This window comes from Syngnathus floridae, chromosome 15, assembly GCF_059516105.1.
Source record: "Syngnathus floridae isolate MCC-2025c chromosome 15, RoL_Sflo_1.0, whole genome shotgun sequence".
Lineage (NCBI taxonomy): Eukaryota > Metazoa > Chordata > Actinopteri > Syngnathiformes > Syngnathidae > Syngnathus > Syngnathus floridae.
In genome coordinates, this window is record NC_142427.1 from 8,835,208 (window position 1) to 8,854,092 (window position 18,885).

At 40.0% G+C, this 18,885-nt stretch overlaps 5 protein-coding genes across 10 annotated transcripts; 3 read left to right on the forward strand and 2 right to left on the reverse strand.

Annotated features, from left to right (window-relative positions):
* The first annotated feature begins 419 nt into the window (after positions 1-419).
* Positions 420-6,605, forward strand: pigl (phosphatidylinositol glycan anchor biosynthesis, class L). The gene is made up of 7 exons (XM_088397762.1): positions 420-702; positions 967-1,066; positions 3,092-3,182; positions 3,704-3,771; positions 4,275-4,306; positions 5,481-5,614; positions 5,692-6,605. Exons 1-7 carry the CDS (start codon positions 456-458, stop codon positions 5,818-5,820), a joined length of 801 nt encoding a protein of 266 aa, XP_088253888.1. The 5' UTR covers positions 420-455; the 3' UTR covers positions 5,821-6,605.
* On the reverse strand, positions 3,777-8,229 carry cenpv (centromere protein V). 6 transcript variants are annotated; one of them, XM_088397767.1, is made up of 6 exons: positions 7,963-8,229; positions 6,883-6,999; positions 6,709-6,801; positions 6,569-6,638; positions 6,379-6,493; positions 3,777-6,138 (listed from the first exon to the last, which is right to left on the reverse strand). In XM_088397767.1, the coding sequence occupies exons 3-6, from the start codon at positions 6,798-6,800 to the stop codon at positions 5,984-5,986; spliced, it is 432 nt and encodes a 143-aa protein (XP_088253893.1). In that variant the 5' UTR covers position 6,801; positions 6,883-6,999; positions 7,963-8,229; the 3' UTR covers positions 3,777-5,983. The 6 variants fall into 6 exon arrangements, with proteins under 6 accessions (XP_088253893.1, XP_088253895.1, XP_088253892.1 ...); XM_088397769.1 differs by lacking the exon at positions 7,963-8,229 and adding an exon at positions 7,799-7,956; XM_088397766.1 differs by lacking the exon at positions 6,883-6,999.
* On the forward strand, positions 8,229-10,383 carry LOC148386369 (polyubiquitin-C). The gene is made up of 2 exons (XM_088397758.1): positions 8,229-8,394; positions 8,918-10,383. The coding sequence occupies exon 2, from the start codon at positions 8,926-8,928 to the stop codon at positions 10,297-10,299; it is 1,374 nt and encodes a 457-aa protein (XP_088253884.1). The 5' UTR covers positions 8,229-8,394; positions 8,918-8,925; the 3' UTR covers positions 10,300-10,383.
* Positions 10,384-11,139: 756 nt separating this feature from the next.
* Positions 11,140-13,165, reverse strand: LOC148386370 (polyubiquitin-C-like). Its single transcript, XM_088397761.1, has 2 exons — positions 13,002-13,165; positions 11,140-12,399 (listed from the first exon to the last, which is right to left on the reverse strand). Exon 2 carries the CDS (start codon positions 12,389-12,391, stop codon positions 11,246-11,248), a length of 1,146 nt encoding a protein of 381 aa, XP_088253887.1. The 5' UTR covers positions 12,392-12,399; positions 13,002-13,165; the 3' UTR covers positions 11,140-11,245.
* Positions 12,706-18,877, forward strand: p2rx5 (purinergic receptor P2X, ligand-gated ion channel, 5). The gene is made up of 13 exons (XM_088397757.1): positions 12,706-13,802; positions 14,120-14,369; positions 14,753-14,903; positions 15,078-15,149; positions 16,064-16,139; positions 16,420-16,504; positions 16,594-16,674; positions 17,246-17,387; positions 17,528-17,661; positions 17,728-17,821; positions 17,905-17,970; positions 18,061-18,149; positions 18,236-18,877. The coding sequence occupies exons 2-13, from the start codon at positions 14,122-14,124 to the stop codon at positions 18,477-18,479; spliced, it is 1,482 nt and encodes a 493-aa protein (XP_088253883.1). The 5' UTR covers positions 12,706-13,802; positions 14,120-14,121; the 3' UTR covers positions 18,480-18,877.
* The last annotated feature ends 8 nt before the right edge of the window (positions 18,878-18,885 follow it).

Below are 18,885 nucleotides of genomic sequence, written 5' to 3' on the forward strand. Positions count from 1 at the left end.
GCAATTTAGTGCGATTGTCAGTGTTTCTCTTTAGAGACAGTTGAATTTTGTAATAGTGTTTATTTATGTACCTGCAAGGACAAAGCGGTGTGTTCGCTAAATCATTCCCCCCAAAACTGCAATGTTTTGTTTATTTTGTAAAGTTAATACGAAAAAAAAATATTTTGCAAAACACTTTTCTTATTTCAGCTACGTTTAAAAAATTATCTTGTATCCTTACCGTCGCCATAATTTGTTTTACAATATTTATATCTACGTAAATTGTCCAACAAAATTATCCATCATAATTATCCAATAAAACACAAAACCTTCCAAAACAGCTCGTTGTGAGTATTTTTATTTTATTATTTTCGTATTTGTACAAATTGCTTCGACGATTTTACGTAGTTTACTAATGGAACCAATCATACTACACTTGTCCTAACACGGTTTGTTTATGAGTACGGTGAAAAATAATGTATTTGTGGTTGGTCGTAATCGTAGTTGTGGCATATCTGTTTTGTTTAAAATGCATTTATTATCGACATCGGCGATCTTTAAAACATGGAATCCATGCGTTAACCAAGTTAGACACATATGGATCTGATATTAACTGTCTCGTTGTAACCGCGCATCCGGATGATGAATGCATGTTTTTCGGACCAACGATCATACGACTTGTTGAATGTAATGTCAACGTGCATTTGCTCTGTTTATCGGAAGGTACGATAACACCACATTTTTATGAAGTCTACTTTATGATGAGTAGTCGAGTGTTCGCTTAATTTCATTGCAATAGTCATAACATACAAGCTTCCCCAGACATATTTAGTTAAAACCCAATAATTGAATCTGGGATCCAAAATTGATATTATTGTGCACTGGGGGAGTTTGAGCTAGGCAACTTTTAATTTTTAAAAAAATCTCTGATACCTTACATTTAACACTCCTACATTTCAATGCACCTGCAACCTTATGTGCTTACAGGGAACTACTACAATCAAGGTGCTCAGCGTAAACAAGAACTTTTCAACAGCTGTGCTAAACTGGGGATACCATCCTCCAGAATTACCATACTAAACCACAAGTAAGCAAATTTCACATATGTAATAATTCATTTTAAAATGATGCTACCATGTACCAGTTCCAAGCATTCACCATTCAATGTCTTAATCTTCTTAATCACGACCTCGTGTGATGATGCGAAAAGAGAATTTCTCGTAAGAGCACAGCTTCTGTCAAAAATGTTTATTAAAGCACCCCCAGGCTGCTGCCCAACTATGGATGTGTTTGTCTGTCAGCGACTGTATCTGAACTTTGATCTCAGAACTGGATTGGAGCCCATTTTCCCCTTCTGCTGTTTGAGCACCCACTTAATCAGCTTTTGGCAAACTCCAGCCCCACTCACATTTGCTCGCTCTCTCACCGCTCTCCTTGCACGCCCCTCCACCCGCATCCCCAACTCCAGTTTGGCAAAGCTCTGAAGCACTGCTAATGTAGGTCGTACCACACTATCTGACTCATCGAAAGCCTCGTGCTTTGTGGCGAACCACACTTTGCTCTTAACTATCTCTTTTAAACTTCCATGGGTCACATGCAAAAAATCCAGTGACTGCATTATTTAACTTATAAGTAGCTGCACAGACAGTAGATGTTTATCCTACGAGCAAGTACTGTTTACCAGTACCCCCCCCCCCCCCCCCCCCCGTCACAACTGTAACTTGGAACTCTAAGACAGAATGTCAGATGACATGTAAATCCAGTTTGAAAATGGGATTTTCCCATTATTGCTTATGAATAGGACAGCTGTGTTGACAGAATTTGGGGCCCCAGTGCATTTTGTGGCCATTGTGATCACGCTCGATCGGAACACGCTCGGCTGCCTCTGCACTCGCACTGGCTTGACCTCGGTCTGCTCCCGGCAGATTAGAACTGCTTACTGCACAAACCTAACAGTGTCGTCTTTTATCAAAGTGAATCTAGACTTCCCCTGATATTTCTCTAGTTGCTGAATTCAGCTTGTGTTTTAATCCCATACCAAATATCTACAATGCACGACAAATATCAAAAATGCACGACAGGCATACGATTCATGAATCAACCAATGTTTTCTGCTTCAATTAGAATTGCTATGAGCACAAAAAAAATTGATTAACACGAATAAGCTGAGTTCTGTGTCACAAAAATGTCATCAGCAAGAATTGTTAAATAGAGAGATACAGAATCGCAATCCTTGGAAATCGACATTTGGCTAAAGTTCGGCGACTGCACATAAAACCGCCTGCAAGCAATTAGGCATCCACGTGTAAAGCTACAAGTACGTAGGTTATTTTAGGACATTTTGCTGCGTTGCCATAGTGACGCCAACACTTGGTCTGCTCGAGGAAAGGTCAGGTATCTTGTGTCTTTTGTTCATTTCCAACATCCCTCCCACCCAGAAACCAAATGTCTAAAATAACAGCTGAATGAATGCAGTAGTGAGAAATATAAGCCATGAGACAAATAGCAAATAATCGTGTTGAACTTTTTGGGAAGGTTAAAGCCAAATCCAGGAAAGAAATGATCAAATATTGAGCTAGTAGATTTATTTCCTAGTGAAAGACAGCTCGTGCCTTTGGCTGGAGTCTCAATTTAAACACTTATTAATTTTCGGCAGAATACATTTGGTTGTTCTGTTTGCATAGTTGTCCCATTCAAAAGGTCCGAACACATGATGTGATGTTCCACATGATGGCTATGAACAGCAGCCCCTCCTCCCTCTGACACTGTGACCCCAAAGCCTGACCCTCACTGGCCTGCCTCACTGCCAGTAGTTATGTGACCTAATCCATCACTTCCCCCAACTTGCTCAACTGTCCTGACTCATTGTTTGCGACAAAAGGAAGGGGAACGCGAGTAGACGTGACCCCGCAACCACCTTTGCTTTATGCACGCACATTTATCTCAGGCAGGCAACTTAAAAATGCCGGAGGTGGGAGAGGGGGGGCGACACTTTCGCACTATTACGGAACTCCTGTGAGATTACAACCCAGACATGACTAGTCTTAATAAAATTCTGATGTAACATCACTGCAACCAAGTGAAGCCCAAGTGCTTTTCTTTTGCCTTCCAGGAACCTTCCAGATGATCCCAAAGCAGAATGGAGAGTCTCCCTGGTCAGCTCTATAATTGTGAAGCATTTGAGAGCTCATACATTCCACATGGTATACATAACTCATAGCTTTGATTTCCTGTGTGATAACTCCTACTTTTCATTCTGCCAAGGCAATCTATTTGCTTAAGCATGTTTTAGAACCACAACATTCTTGCCCTTAATTCTGTTTTGCTGTGGTTTCTATGAAAATTCTGCAACACTATTATTTCTGTTCAAGCGTGACGGGATTTTTGAGCCTTCCTAAAATATAAGTAGGGGCAGTTAGGATTTGGTGTGCTAGTTTAGAGATGGATTCATAGCAATCCCGAGTTTGAATATGCTACATAGAAACTGCCAAGTTTTAAGGCTTTTTTTTTCTCCCACATGCTCAAAGGTTCAAGCATGCACAGAGAAAAAAAAAATGGCCTCTAAATATCAGGTGGCAGATGCCAAGTACCTCCACAGACTGGGTCAGAAACCCGACAGCTAACCAGGAAAATTGTTCTCGCTTTAGATTTGTCTTCACTCACTCTTGGATGCACCGATTGTGTCCTTCCAACCACAAAATGACATTTTTTGTTGTTGTTTCAGGCGCTGACCTTCGATGGAAGAGGAGTCAGTGGCCATAGCAATCACGTAGCTATCTATAAAGCTGTCAGGTAGATTGAATTTCAAGGCTTGTTTGGTGTTTTTAATCCACTGACATTTCTGCCTTAGTCAATCATTAAAAATCATCTTACACAACATGGCAAAAAAATAAATAAAGGCACAGGAAAACAATCATTTTGCCAAAAACAGTGAATCTTGTGCATTTTTACAATGTTTTTCAGAACATCTGTACATGCCAAAAATAATTCTCAAAAGCAGTCTGCTGCGCTCTCAAATAGAAGCAATAAATCCTGACACTAAATTGGTGAAGTGGGACCGCTCTGGTTTGGGAGTATGACCAAATAAGCTTTTTCTCCTGGCATAAATGTACTTTTTTTTTTTTTTTTTAAATCTTCCAATCAGATCAGGCTTGGTAACAAATCTCTCACTTATTGTTTTTGATCCAACTACATAGCCTCATTTTTTAGGACATTGATTACATTTGTATTATAATCACAAATCTATTGTCGTTTTGTCACGTCAAATATGTTTGTTTTTGTTTTTTTCTCCTCAGGCACATTGCTTCCACTCACCAACTACCTAACGGTAAATTGGATACCTTCACCGTATTTAGTAATTTTTCTACTTGTGTCAACATAGGGTTCTTTTTTAGCTATACTTGTCAGGAAATATGTAATGTACATTATCAGCATTAATGTCAGGGTCATTAATGCTGATAATGTACATTAAATATTTTATAATGTGCATTTGGTGCTAGTTACATTTTGTTTGTTACGATATAGCGCCCCCTTGTGCACAGCACAGATGCAAGTGATTTTTATTTGTACTAAAGAGTATATAATATATTTTGTATTCACAAGGGAATTTGGGGTTTTCAATATTTTGAGGCCAGTGTCAGAAAAAAAACAAAATACTGATGACAGGTTTAAAAGGAAAGAATTGATCCAAATTCAGTTTCATTTAATTGTCCATAGTGAGCTTTAGGATCACTTTAGTGATTAGTTTTCAAAATATAGGACAAATGAGTCTTCAGTTAACCTAACATGCATTTTTTGAAATGTGGGAGGGGGCTGAGGGAAACTGGGGCAACACGTGAACAGATTGAGAGCTAGTCAGGTCAACAGGGGCTGTTAAGAAACAGAGCAATTAATCATTTCGCAATAGTCAGCACAGTTGCCAGGCTCCATCAAACGCAACCTTCAGTGAGTCATCTAAAAACCAGAAGGCTTGTCATCAATCATGCTCAAGCAGGTTTTACAGCTTTAAACTGAATGGACTGAGTAACACGTCATCGGCTTGACCGACCTGTAACGTGATTAAGCTTCACGTGACTATACTGCAAGTTAACCTAATAAAGCCTTTTTGGCCCATGCATGGTTTTCAATTTCATTAAGAGTTTGAAATTTGGTCGATAAATTCAGGAGCTCCTAAAAAAAAGGCTCATTTGTTCAAACACTGACATTGCATCATAAAAGAGAGCAAAGCACTTTTTTGGAATGAGTGAAACACTACACTGAATCAAAATGTTGTCGGCAAAAAAAAGGGTTAATTGTCAACAAGATAAAAAATGTGATTTTTTTTTTTTTAAAACAAATTATATGTGTGTATAGTTAAGCCCAATGTAATTTAACAGCCAGGGTCATATAAGGACGCTGTATTATTTTCAATTCCACTAACGTGCCAGGAAATGGTCGACTTTAATGATAATCATCTGCAAATGTGCTGAACGTGAATCAAAAACTCTCTTCCTGTTCCCTAGACTGCTGTTTGTTCTCCTTGGTAACTGTCAGCCTGTTAAGGAAATATGTTTCCTTCCTGGAACTTCCTCTCAGCTGGCTGCTTCCTTCAGTGCTCTGCTGCATAATAGACTCAAATGGCTACAGGCAGTGCAAAGTAAGAACAGTAAAAGACAGTTTAACCATCACAATCTGTTTTTAAAATTTATTCTTATTTCTAATTTTTTTTTTTAGGCTGCCATGCTTTGTCATCGCACTCAACTGGTTTGGTTTCGGTATCTGTACGTCACTTTCTCACGCTACATGTTCGTTAATACATTCCAGATGATTCCACGGGGACCAAAAGTTAATCAAATGTATTAGGATTTTATACTATGATGTTTATGACTTGAATAAGCTGACCTACATAAACTCATAAGAGTTTTGCCTCAAAAATAAGCACAATTAGTATTTTCAATCATGTGAAAAAAAAGTCAATCTGCACTGTATTTTATGCTGATCAAAATACTGATTTTTATACCACAACTTATTTTGTCTCTTCCAACTGACTGCCCTTCTTTTGTTTTGACATGTCTTTGATTGTCTTGTGTGCTTTCATGCTTTCCTCCCATTTGTCCCCCAAGAATTTCTCTACTGTAACACTTTGCACTGTGCCTAGATCCAGACAGTGTGGAGCGACACCTGAAAAGGACATAATGGAAAAAAGAAAAAAAAAAAGATCATGATAAATTGAAACAAAATTGTTTGCGTCCTATTTTTCAAGGGGTTTTTTTTTTAGTGGATTGCCGTATTTGCCTGTCATGTAAAATCTGTTTACACCAAACTCACACTATGCTCAATTGGGTGTTTGCAGTATAAAGAAAACATGTTTATATTACATGGAGAATCATCATGTGGTGCGTCAACAATTCTCCTTCATACCGTATCCATCAGGGTTGGAGCGTGGTGTGTAGAAACTCTGAACGCCACACTTTTTACAGAAAGTGTGCTTTGCAGCGTGAGTATTGAATGTATACGTGGTCAGATGATCCTCACCCTAGGAAAAGAAAAAGATGAAAACATGTTTATATTTTTTTGCAATTGTAAACTCTTTGAAAAACAAAATCCCTACCTGCAAAAGAGTAAAGTTGACCTTTGGGACAATAAAATGACGGTTTTGTTTCTTTGTGCAAATACTACAGCTGGAAATGACAAAGACAATGTCAATAAATGTTATGTTTTTGCATACTCATGAAAAATAAATACCCATACTTGCAGTCAAAAGCATGGAGGTCTGGAGCGCTCCAGACTTCAAACCGAACAGCTCCACAATGGCAGCCACCGGTATGTTTCACAAGAGCCATTCTGAAACAAACGGAAGTTTTCACAATGAATTCATTCATATTTTCCAAACAGTTACATGAAAGGTGATTGTAGTCAGCTAACCTTAGAAAGTTCCAGCAAAACTGGACCAACTTGTTTGCGCAACCACGTCAAAGGTCCATCACAAGTCATTTACATAACAAAAATGTCCTCATTTTCATCTACCGATTCCTCCCAGATCTATTCAAATGTGATCATCGTAAATATCTTTGTTGATCAGAGATGTGAGAGATACCTTTCACGTGATAAACCAGTTTTTACAAGTACAAGGGATGGGCTTCTTCCTGGAATATTTTTGGGGTCAGGCAATTATTTCCAAGCATGGAGGAGGGCAAAGTACAGCTGACTTGCACAAACACATTCCCTCCAGGGTTGAACTAGTTCAGCCTGACACATAGCTCTGTGTTGGAAAACTCTGACGCGGTACATCACGGGTTGGGTGTCGTGTAACATGTTGCGAGATGATACGCTATGACCCAGATACAAGAATATTAGCTCTAATCAAATCATCAACCACATATAGAAAGCCACAAGGCCATATATAAATTTTTAATCACTTTGTTTAAGTTTATTATTTTACATGACAAATTGAAGGGTGTCTGACTTTGGCCCTTGGTGTCTTGACACTTTTGCATATATTTGAAAATATGTATACAGTATTTTCTATAAGTCACATTACTAAAATACACTTAATTCAACCTCTGGATGAATACAGGACATTTAAAAAAAGGCAGATTTAGATATAACAGTGATCATGAAATGAATTTATATTTTTTGGTACCTAATTACACTTGCGTCTGTACTTTTCTACTCAGAGGTCAAACACAAATACCCCAACCAAAAGATTTACTAAGTGATTAAGGTGAGGCCAACTGTGGCAGTCCTCACCCAGAGACTAAAATAACACAAGCTAGTAGCACGTGTTTAGCAGTCACGTTTAAATGGGATCAAATTAGTCCCCACCATTTTGTCGTCTCACCTTGTGCCATTTAGTCAAGTTTACACGACACAAAAACAAAACAAGAACAAATTCACTCAGTACTGCAAGGCGAAACAAAAAGGGCCTTGTATAAAGTCTGATAAAGTCTAGTTGTGTCTTGTTTGTTGTTCTAAGGTTACTCGTCGACATTTTAGGTTACTTACTGCTCAGCAACCAATGACAAATCAAACAAACAATCCCTCCGTCCAATCAAAGCAGGAAGATTCGAGAAGCCGAGATCCTTCGAGAAAACTCCAAGGAGGACCTTATTACCATGGAATATTATTCCGCCGGGCTCTCCGTGTTTTAAAAAGAAAGTCGTTTTATAATGTTTCTGTCGTTGTTATTCGATCGTATTTATTCTTAAAACGTACTTTAAGTGTACTGGGTGTCAACAAAATTGACCGTATGGATTGGAATACGGTCTGGTGGAAGTAGCGTACTACTTTTTACTGCGGATGGATATTGTCAATGACGTGGCAGTTGCTACTGTGTATATAAAGGGATTTTTCTGACGCGTTGCAGTAGAGGTCGACAACACACCGCTTTCGATACAAAACAGAAGTTGAGTTGTTCCTGCGCTTCGGTTTTCTAAGGTTTGGATTCATTTTTTAAATGTATTATATATTTATCTGTATTTCTATATCAATTGTCTCTGGCGTGAATTGGATTTTTTTGGGGTTATAAACATTCGCTTACTTACTTGGTTTTATAACTGATGGTGACGCATTTTAAAACAAATAATGTAACGAAACTCACAAACTACTATATGACAGTTCTTTGACTATATTAAATTGTCGTCAGTTTCATCGTTTTTTTTTTTGTTCTATCAATGGATTCAATGGATATTCACTATAGCAGTGACTCGACATTTTCAGTGGAAGCTTCCATTATGGGCGACGGCAACTGAACAAAAGGGAGTCAACAAGATCTCAAAATGGCGCTGTCTACATGAGCGCTAATAGATTTTGTTTTAATATCCTCAACACCTTCACTTACTATATGTTAATTAAAATAAAATTACATTCAAATTGTGGTTTATGTTAAAAATCTAATATTTCACTTTGGGGTTTTGAGAGAGGATTTTAATGTTTTACCCTTTTATCTTTAAATCGTCAGGTTGAACCATGCAGATCTTCGTGAAGACTCTTACCGGCAAGACCATCACCCTTGAGGTTGAGCCCAGTGACACCATTGAGAATGTCAAGGCCAAAATCCAGGACAAGGAAGGCATTCCCCCTGACCAGCAGAGGTTGATCTTCGCTGGAAAGCAACTAGAAGATGGCCGCACCCTGTCCGACTACAATATCCAAAAGGAGTCCACCCTCCATCTTGTCCTGCGTCTGAGGGGTGGCATGCAAATCTTCGTGAAGACCCTCACTGGCAAGACCATCACCCTTGAGGTTGAGCCCAGTGACACCATTGAGAATGTCAAGGCCAAAATCCAGGACAAAGAAGGCATTCCCCCTGACCAGCAGAGGCTGATCTTCGCTGGCAAGCAGCTAGAAGATGGCCGCACCCTGTCAGACTACAACATCCAGAAAGAGTCCACCCTCCATCTTGTCCTGCGTCTTAGGGGTGGCATGCAGATCTTTGTTAAGACCCTCACAGGGAAGACCATCACCCTTGAGGTTGAGCCCAGTGACACCATCGAGAATGTCAAGGCCAAAATCCAGGACAAGGAAGGCATTCCCCCTGACCAGCAGAGGCTGATCTTTGCTGGCAAGCAGCTAGAAGATGGCCGCACCCTGTCAGACTACAACATCCAGAAAGAGTCCACCCTCCATCTTGTCCTGCGTCTTAGGGGTGGCATGCAGATCTTTGTGAAGACCCTCACAGGGAAGACCATCACCCTTGAGGTTGAGCCCAGTGACACCATTGAGAATGTCAAGGCCAAAATCCAGGACAAGGAAGGCATTCCCCCTGACCAGCAGAGGCTGATCTTTGCTGGCAAGCAGCTAGAAGATGGCCGCACCCTGTCAGACTACAATATCCAAAAGGAGTCCACCCTCCATCTTGTCCTGCGTCTTAGGGGTGGCATGCAGATCTTCGTGAAGACCCTCACAGGGAAGACCATCACCCTTGAGGTTGAGCCCAGTGACACTATTGAGAACGTCAAGGCCAAGATCCAGGACAAGGAAGGCATCCCCCCTGACCAGCAGAGGTTGATCTTTGCCGGCAAGCAGCTGGAAGATGGCCGCACCCTGTCAGACTACAACATCCAAAAAGAGTCCACCCTCCATCTTGTCCTGCGTCTGCGTGGTGGCATGCAGATCTTCGTGAAGACCCTCACTGGCAAGACCATCACCCTTGAGGTTGAGCCCAGTGACACCATTGAAAATGTCAAGGCCAAGATCCAGGACAAGGAAGGCATTCCCCCTGACCAGCAGAGGTTGATCTTCGCTGGGAAGCAGCTAGAAGATGGCCGCACCCTGTCCGACTACAACATCCAGAAGGAGTCCACCCTCCATCTTGTCCTGCGTTTGAGGGGTGGCCAGTAATTGGTTGCAATTCCATGTTTTTGTTTTGGCATCTGCCATGACCAATTTGTTGTAATTTCTTGGAATAAATGAATAAAACTATCATTCTGATGTTTTTTTTCCCTTAAGCTGGTAATAAAATGGTTCAAAATGCATATTACACAAATTACTTGTGTATTTGTATCAAATCCACTTTCATTAGTGATAGTGAAGACAATAAGGTGGTGTTGCCATCTAGAGTATAACATGAAGATCATTAGCTGAAGTTATGAATATCTACTCTTATGATGACTGAAGGTGATCAAACGGCAGAAAGTCAATTTTGGCCATTATTGCCCTAATCAATAATGTAATCTATTTTCTTAGCAGTACATTTATTTTACCACCAAGCCATCTTAAGTGCAGACAACATGGACCTGGAGCAAATTAAATTACATCCACAAATCATGATGCAGGCTCTGTTTACATACTGACGTGACAAGCACTGCACAAAACAGGTTCAAATAGAGGGAATCAATTGTAGAATCTGCTCAATTACAGAAAATTAAAGTTATGGCATCTTAAAATTATACCGTATTTTACATTATGATTTTCAGTTAAAAGGATTCAAGAAGCATTTATTCCAAATCTTTACTCAGTATAATTGAACTCCTCACCTGTAGGAACAGCCAAGCAGAGTGGGATCAGTTGGTATCAAATGTAAGCTGGGTTGATTTGATCCTAAAACAGATGTGGAACATCATCCCCGGCACCAAGCAGGTCTGCTGAAATTCAATGTAGCTGTAATAAATCAATAGCATTTAAAAAAAAATGTATTGTTGCACAGTATTTATATATCTTTAAAGAAAAACACCAAAATAATAGCTTTAACTCTTTATTTCAACCATTTGCATTGAACATTTGGCCATCACAGCAGATGCCTTTGAAATTAACACTATTTTTGACTTGAACACAGAATTGTAACAGATTATTGGCCACCACGCAGACGCAGGACAAGATGGAGGGTGGACTCCTTTTGGATGTTGTAGTCGGACAGGGTGCGGCCATCTTCCAGTTGCTTGCCAGCGAAGATCAACCTCTGCTGGTCGGGGGGAATGCCTTCCTTGTCCTGGATCTTGGCCTTGACATTTTCAATGGTGTCACTGGGCTCAACCTCAAGGGTGATGGTCTTGCCAGTGAGGGTCTTCACGAAGATCTGCATGCCACCACGCAGACGCAGGACAAGATGGAGGGTGGACTCCTTTTGGATGTTGTAGTCGGACAGGGTGCGGCCATCTTCCAGCTGCTTACCAGCGAAGATCAACCTCTGCTGGTCAGGGGGAATGCCTTCCTTGTCCTGGATCTTGGCCTTGACATTTTCAATGGTGTCACTGGGCTCAACCTCAAGGGTGATGGTCTTGCCAGTGAGGGTCTTCACGAAGATCTGCATGCCACCCCTAAGACGCAAGACAAGATGGAGGGTGGACTCCTTTTGGATATTGTAGTCTGACAGGGTGCGGCCATCTTCCAGCTGCTTGCCGGCAAAGATCAACCTCTGCTGATCAGGGGGAATGCCCTCCTTGTCCTGGATCTTGGCCTTGACATTTTCAATGGTGTCACTGGGCTCAACCTCAAGGGTGATGGTCTTGCCAGTGAGGGTCTTCACAAAGATCTGCATGCCACCACGCAGACGCAGGACAAGATGGAGGGTGGACTCCTTTTGGATGTTGTAGTCGGACAGGGTGCGGCCATCTTCCAGCTGCTTGCCGGCAAAGATCAACCTCTGCTGATCAGGGGGAATGCCCTCCTTGTCCTGGATCTTGGCCTTGACATTTTCAATGGTGTCACTGGGCTCAACCTCAAGGGTGATGGTCTTGCCAGTGAGGGTCTTCACAAAGATCTGCATGCCACCACGAAGACGCAGGACAAGATGGAGGGTGGACTCTTTCTGGATGTTGTAGTCGGACAGGGTGCGGCCATCTTCCAGCTGCTTGCCGGCAAAGATCAACCTCTGCTGATCAGGGGGAATGCCTTCCTTGTCCTGGATTTTGGCCTTGACATTCTCAATGGTGTCACTGGGCTCAACCTCAAGGGTGATGGTCTTGCCAGTGAGGGTCTTCACAAAGATCTGCATGTTTGCACCTAAAATGCATAAAAATCAACTGCATTGAAAACCTGAACAGAAAAACGTGTTTTGATGTATGTTAAAAGCATAAGACATCCAAGTGTATTAATAACCTGAGCAGGAAAATGTGAGTTAATTATGAGGTATACATTTAATCCATGGGATTTAGTCATAAAATCATGTTAATAAAAGGCAAATTGAATTAATTGCAGTAACCGAAAGCATGTTAAGTTGGGGGGGGGGGGGGGGGTGTGGGGGGGGGGGGGGGGGTGATTCAACCGTTAACAATCTACCAGCGCCATTTTGAGACCTTGTTGACTTCTTTATGTTCAGCTGCTGCCTACCATAATGGACGTTATGACAGAAAATGTTGAGTCATTGCTATAGTCAACAGCTAACGTCGACAAATTGTAAAATCAAATCTTACACAGTGGTTCGTTAATCGAAAGAGCACACCCAAGTATCGTAACACTTTTTAAAATCAGTCACCGTTAAAACACAAAAGCAGCCGATGCTGAAGACCAGGTTAGAGTGTCTTCATAAAAATCGAGGAATACGATACAAGTCAGGCCCACAGACAGCTGAATCAACGAAACGAGCGAAATTAATTCCTACTTACAATAAAGTGACGATATTAAAGATTATGTTGGTCCTCCGTAGGGTCTTTGTTGCTTTCTACTAAAGTGTTGAAGATGGCGCAAGCGTTGTTATAAACTAGAGGCTGCCACGTCACTGGAAATATCCATCCGCATAAAAAAAAAGTATTTTCATTCCCCCAACTTTGCAAACTCTAGCGTTTATTGCCTTCACGCCTGTTGCGCTTAAATTATGTTTTAAGAATATGTACACAATCAATTATTAATAGTGTACTTATAAAACGATATTTTTGACAAGGGTTGCTTCGCGGATTAATATTACATTGGCCTGGGGTCCTTCGAGCCGGAATTTTCTCTCAGGAGTTTGGGAGGAATACATTTGAAAAATTGTAAATAATCGGCAAAACATAATTCATAATTTTCTGGTGGGATTCTTTAAAAAAGAGAAGTAGCGTAAAACCCTAAATCAACAGAATCTAGACTGTGACTATTGGAGTTTTTTGGGCCTTTCTCAACCACCTTATGTTTGCATTTGTGATCTGGCAAAAAACAAGGGTCCTAAAACTGCGGTCCTGACACTGTGATGCAATTACACAATTCAGTCGCTAGATGCCGCTGTAGAATAAAGAGGCGGCGATTACGTTTCTGTCTGCAATAATAAATGAAAATTCCTGAACTAGATCGAATCAAAAATACACTAAGCATGTTTTTTATAACATTTATAGAACGTATTTTTTTCAACTGTCTTATAAAAAATTCACACTTATTTAAACAAGAGTAATGTACAAAGAAAGACCAAGAACAAAGAATAAAAATATTTAACAGTATGTTTTGTATTTGCACTTTTTTTTGTACTTTAGAATTTTACTTTACCCTTTGTTATCAGGTCAACATTGTAAATAAGCAATTGTCCCTTGCCATAATTAGAAATAAAGAATTTAGATGGCACTTTTCTGATTATTCCAGAAATACATAGAGGGCCCTAAAATTGATTATCGGCCCACAACTTGAAATGCAATTATGCAAAAACTATTTGGGTTCAATATCACCTCATTTTGAATGACCTGATAAATGAAGTTCAAAAGTCATCTTAAAAGCCTGTTAGATGGTTGAATGTGATGTGTGCTCATGTTGCCTTCAGGCATGTTGGAGAAGCTTGTTGGAGTGACAGTGGTTTTGACGAGTCAACCAGCTGAGGAGGGGACAAGCACTGCCTGGTGCAGCTCCCTCACTCCCTCACTCCCTCTCACAACCACCGACATGGCCGGTTGGGGCACCTTCTTCTTTTCCCTCCTCAACTACAAGACGGAAAAGTATGTCATCGCAGAGAACAGGAAGATCGGAATACTATTTCGAATCTACCAACTGGCCGTGCTGGGATACATAATCGGGTAAGGTGCAATCATGCCTTGCCGCCTATTGTATCTGTCCAATGGTGCCTTTGCAAAAACTAACCTTCCACAAAGTGATTCACAAAGTTAAAAATAGTTGTGCCAGTGCAAGTCCTGTGCTTTGCTCTGTTAAAGTGGCAGGGCATGTGTGTGGGGTTATTTTATTATAAATAATTTTTAATCCTTCAGAAGGGTATATAGGTGTGTGATATCACATCAGAGTATGTAAGGAGATTACGCAAAAGTGAAATTGAAGTGACAAGACAGAAAATCTGTTCTAAGAAAACTTGATTAGAATGCTCTAGATTAAAAAAAAAAAAAGTCCGACAAAGCAGCAAGTGAGACTTGATGACAAATCTCATGGTGGTTGCTCTTTGCATTAGGTGGGTGTTTGTGATGAAGAAGGGCTACCAGGAAAGAGAGGAGGCCATCCAATCTTCCGTCATCACCAAGCTCAAAGGCGTCACACTGACCAACAGCTCAGAGAGCGGCCTTCACCTATGGAGTGCCGAGGACTACGTCATTCCGCCAAATGTACCGTATATTAAAATCTCCCCTTGTCAAGAAGGAATATAATTTATCTAGATGTTATTAGCAGCAGAATTTGCCTGATGAGATTTACATTTAATAATATTGATCTTCCCCAGGGGTTCGTTTAACCTTTTCCTTCTTCGTTAGAATGAATCAAACCTTAATTGTATTGTGCAGGGAGAGCAGGTTTTCTTCGTGGTTACAAATTACATTGAGACCCCCAATCAGAGGCTGGGCTTCTGTGCCGAGGTGAGTCCACACAGGCCAGTCTCCATGTTATTTCATGGGTCATTCCAGAATCGGAGGACAATTTAGCCAGCAAGCAACCGTTCGTTTTATAATTCCCCATTTATGTTTTTAAGAAAAACTTGTAATAAACCATATTATTTGATGCATCCAACTCAGTCTCGTCTTATCGTATATTTTGTTGTGTTTGGAGCAACCCTATTACAGATAGTCAGGAACCTGAAAATATATATTTAAATAACAGCTAATTTATTATTTTATAATTAAATTAGGTGGATTTTACTTTAATACTACTTTAATTTAATTACTACTGTAAGGACAATAACAGGACTGAGAATAATTGGGTTGCAAATCAATGCTAATGTTAGCATTTTTTTGCTCAAGCGTACATGGAAGCTGTTTTAAGAAAAAAAGAAGTAAAGAAAAACTTAGATATTCATGTCTTTTTGTTGTAATGAGTTATTCTCTTTCTTTAAATTGCTTTATTTAGTAGCGGGGTTGTGTGTTTGTGGAAAAACACAACTTCAGAACATAATACCATTTTAAATGTGTCTAATTTAATAAATATTATGACACGAGGAAGACGTAGCAATTAGCAATAAACTTATTTTATTTGCTATATTTCATCTATAATTTATATTTGATCTATATGTGTGATCAAACGTGAGGGACTAATGACGTTTATTTTAGGAGTGCCCAAGAGATATTTGGTATTTTACAGCAAATAATATTCAGTCAACACTCCAGTTTGTTTACATTTTGTCTCAGAAGAACCATAAATCACACGTTTGCGTATTGATTATTAGAAATTCGAGGGCCGGAAAATGTCTTCCAATTCTGTAATGGCCTAAATATCATCGCTTCTGCATTTGGATGACCAAATATTATTTCCATATCATTTACTGTGTGCATCACAGAGTTTGAAGGTACCAAATGGCCAATGTCTTAGTGATGATGACTGCACTGAGGGGGAAACTGTCATAGCAGGGCATGGTGAGGAGCATTTCTTGTCAATCATTAAAAATGTAAAAAGGAATCCTGATTATTTTGTGTTTTGCCAACATGCAATACAGTGGTACCTCGACTTTGACGTTGTGTGCCTTTAAGGGGCGTGGCCTGAGTATCTCCTCCTAATCACTGTTTATATTTTATATATAAGTCGACGTACCACTTATTGTAATTGATATGGTCCAATCCCTGTTTCAATGCATCTGATTTTAAATCGCCACTCTCTCAGCACTACCCAGCCAACAAACGTTGCTCTCTCCATCAGGAATTAAAACAGGCTTGTGTATAAACAGCACTGGCACTTGCGAGATTCATGCCTGGTGTCCTGTCGAGTACAGCAAGAGACCCATGTGGGTATCTCAAGACATTTTCACACCTTCTATTTTTTACCGATAACTGCCGTTCCTTTGAAACAACTGTTTCCTATCTTTCCTCCCAGAGTGCCATTACTGAACGAAGCTGAAAACTTCACCGTTTACATCAAGAACTTCATCAGGTTTCCAAAGTTTGAATTTTCAAAGTAAGTGGCGATGAGTGAAGGTGTGCCTCCATAGATCAGTAAGCGATCTGAGAAATATACTATGTGGCCCGTGCATGATTTAAATAGTGCAGAGTGCTTTCTATTAATACGCCCTGTGCATTGCACTCAGTGAGACGGTGAAAGAGTCATGCTCGATGCCCTTGACGGCGAGCCTAACAGGTGTCACGCAAAATTGACCCCCCCCTTTCATTTCAAGTGTTGTGGACAGATGGCACTAGTCACGGCAATAACATACATCATGAACTCATTGAAATGAAGCACGTCTTTCTTCGGGTTCCTGACTCGTCGTCTTTTTTGACGGGTAATCCGAAACGCCATTAACTGGCGTTGGTAAACTCGACAGTTGCTCGTAATGGGTTTTAAATTAAGGCAGGCATGCCAATGGTATGGTCATAGCCCTATGACAGATGGGGAACTGGTTGAGTGCTGGAAGAGGTTTTTTTAAGATGCTCAGCAGTCAGGTCCAAACGCTAATAAACGTTATATTTACAGAATCGATTAATCGAAAAATAATAATTTTTGGGGGGTTTTGCTGTCTTCACTTTCTTAGGTCCAACGTCCTTGATACAGCTGATGACAGCTACTTGAAAAGATGTTCCTACGACCAAGTGGACCATCCTTACTGTCCCATATTTCGACTTGGAGATCTGATCAAACGTGCTGGACACGATTTCCAGGACATGGCTTCAAAGGTACTAAGTGCCAGGATGTAATTTAAAAAAAAAAAAAAGTCTCCTTTTTCCCAATATATAATTCAATGAGATATTAATGTAAGTATCGGAGAGAAAAGAAAATCCCTTTTTATCTTCTGATTATTTTTATTTTATTTTAGGGTGGGTCTGTTGGTATATTAATTGAGTGGTACTGTGATTTGGATAAGGACTACTCCAAGTGTAATCCAGAATACAGCTTCACTCGTTTGGACATGAATTTGAATAACTCTGTCACATCAGGGTACAACTTCAGGTATGTCACCTCAGTCCCCCCATTTTTTTTTTCCTCACTCAACCATCTGATGTCTTTTCCTTGCAGATATGCCAGATACTTTAAGGATCAAAATGGGGAAACATTTCGCACTTTGTATAAAGTATATGGAATTCGATTTGACATCATGATCAATGGGCAGGTTCGTAGCTGTAATTGGAGAAATTAGGATTTCAGTATTGGTCACTACGCTGAATATTTTTTGTTTTATTTTGCTTCTTGCAGGCTGGAAAATTCAACATTATTCCCACAATAATTGCCATTGGCTCGGGTGTTGCTCTTCTAGGAATAGTGAGTTATCGTTTTAATATCGTTGCTAAATTTGAATTGGACTGTATGGAATGATATTGAGAACTTTTTTTTTTTTAAATCTCCTTCCAGGGAGCTTTTGTATGCGATATGATCCTGCTGTACATGATGAACACCAGCTCCTTCTATCGGAACAAGAAATTTGAGATCATCAATTTCAAGTATGATTTATGCTCCTCCTATTTTGGGAAAAATTATCAATTGTTTTTCTTCACAATTCAAATCTCTGCCTCACTGCATATTACAGGAAAGAGCGCGAGTCAATCCGAGAGAAAAAGACTCGGAAATCCAGGAAACTAGCTGCAGAAAAAGAGGCGAGCAACTCCATAAAAAAGACAGAGGACATTGAAGCCATGGAGACTCAGAATAAGGCGATCAAAAATAAGCGGGGTCCCACCATTCCACGCAACACGGGCCAGCGGTACGCTACCACCGTTTCTCTGCAGGGTGCGGAAACAAAGCCTCATATCACATTTGCTTCAGACAATTGAAAACAAGATCAAAATGATCTTCAGCGATGGTCTCATCACCTTATTGACATGGCTGTTGGCTGTATTAACTTTTATTTAAGGAATATAATTTGGATTAAAAGATCTTTTTAAATATATTTGACATTTTTGTACAAAAAAAGTTTAATTGCTAAATTGATTTCTAAAAAATGAGCATGTATTGCTTTGATTAACCTATATTACTTTTTTTAATACCTCAATGACCTGTCAATTTTGAGATCAAATTTGCTTCCTCCAATTTCAATGACGAATTGTCTGCCTTGAATTGTGTGCTACCGTTAAAATGTGAGTGTACGCCTATTTATTTCAAATGTCTTATTGTACAAATGAATGTATGTTGTCTCAACAGTGAGCAAAACAGTAAAAAAAAAAAGATCTGACATATGCC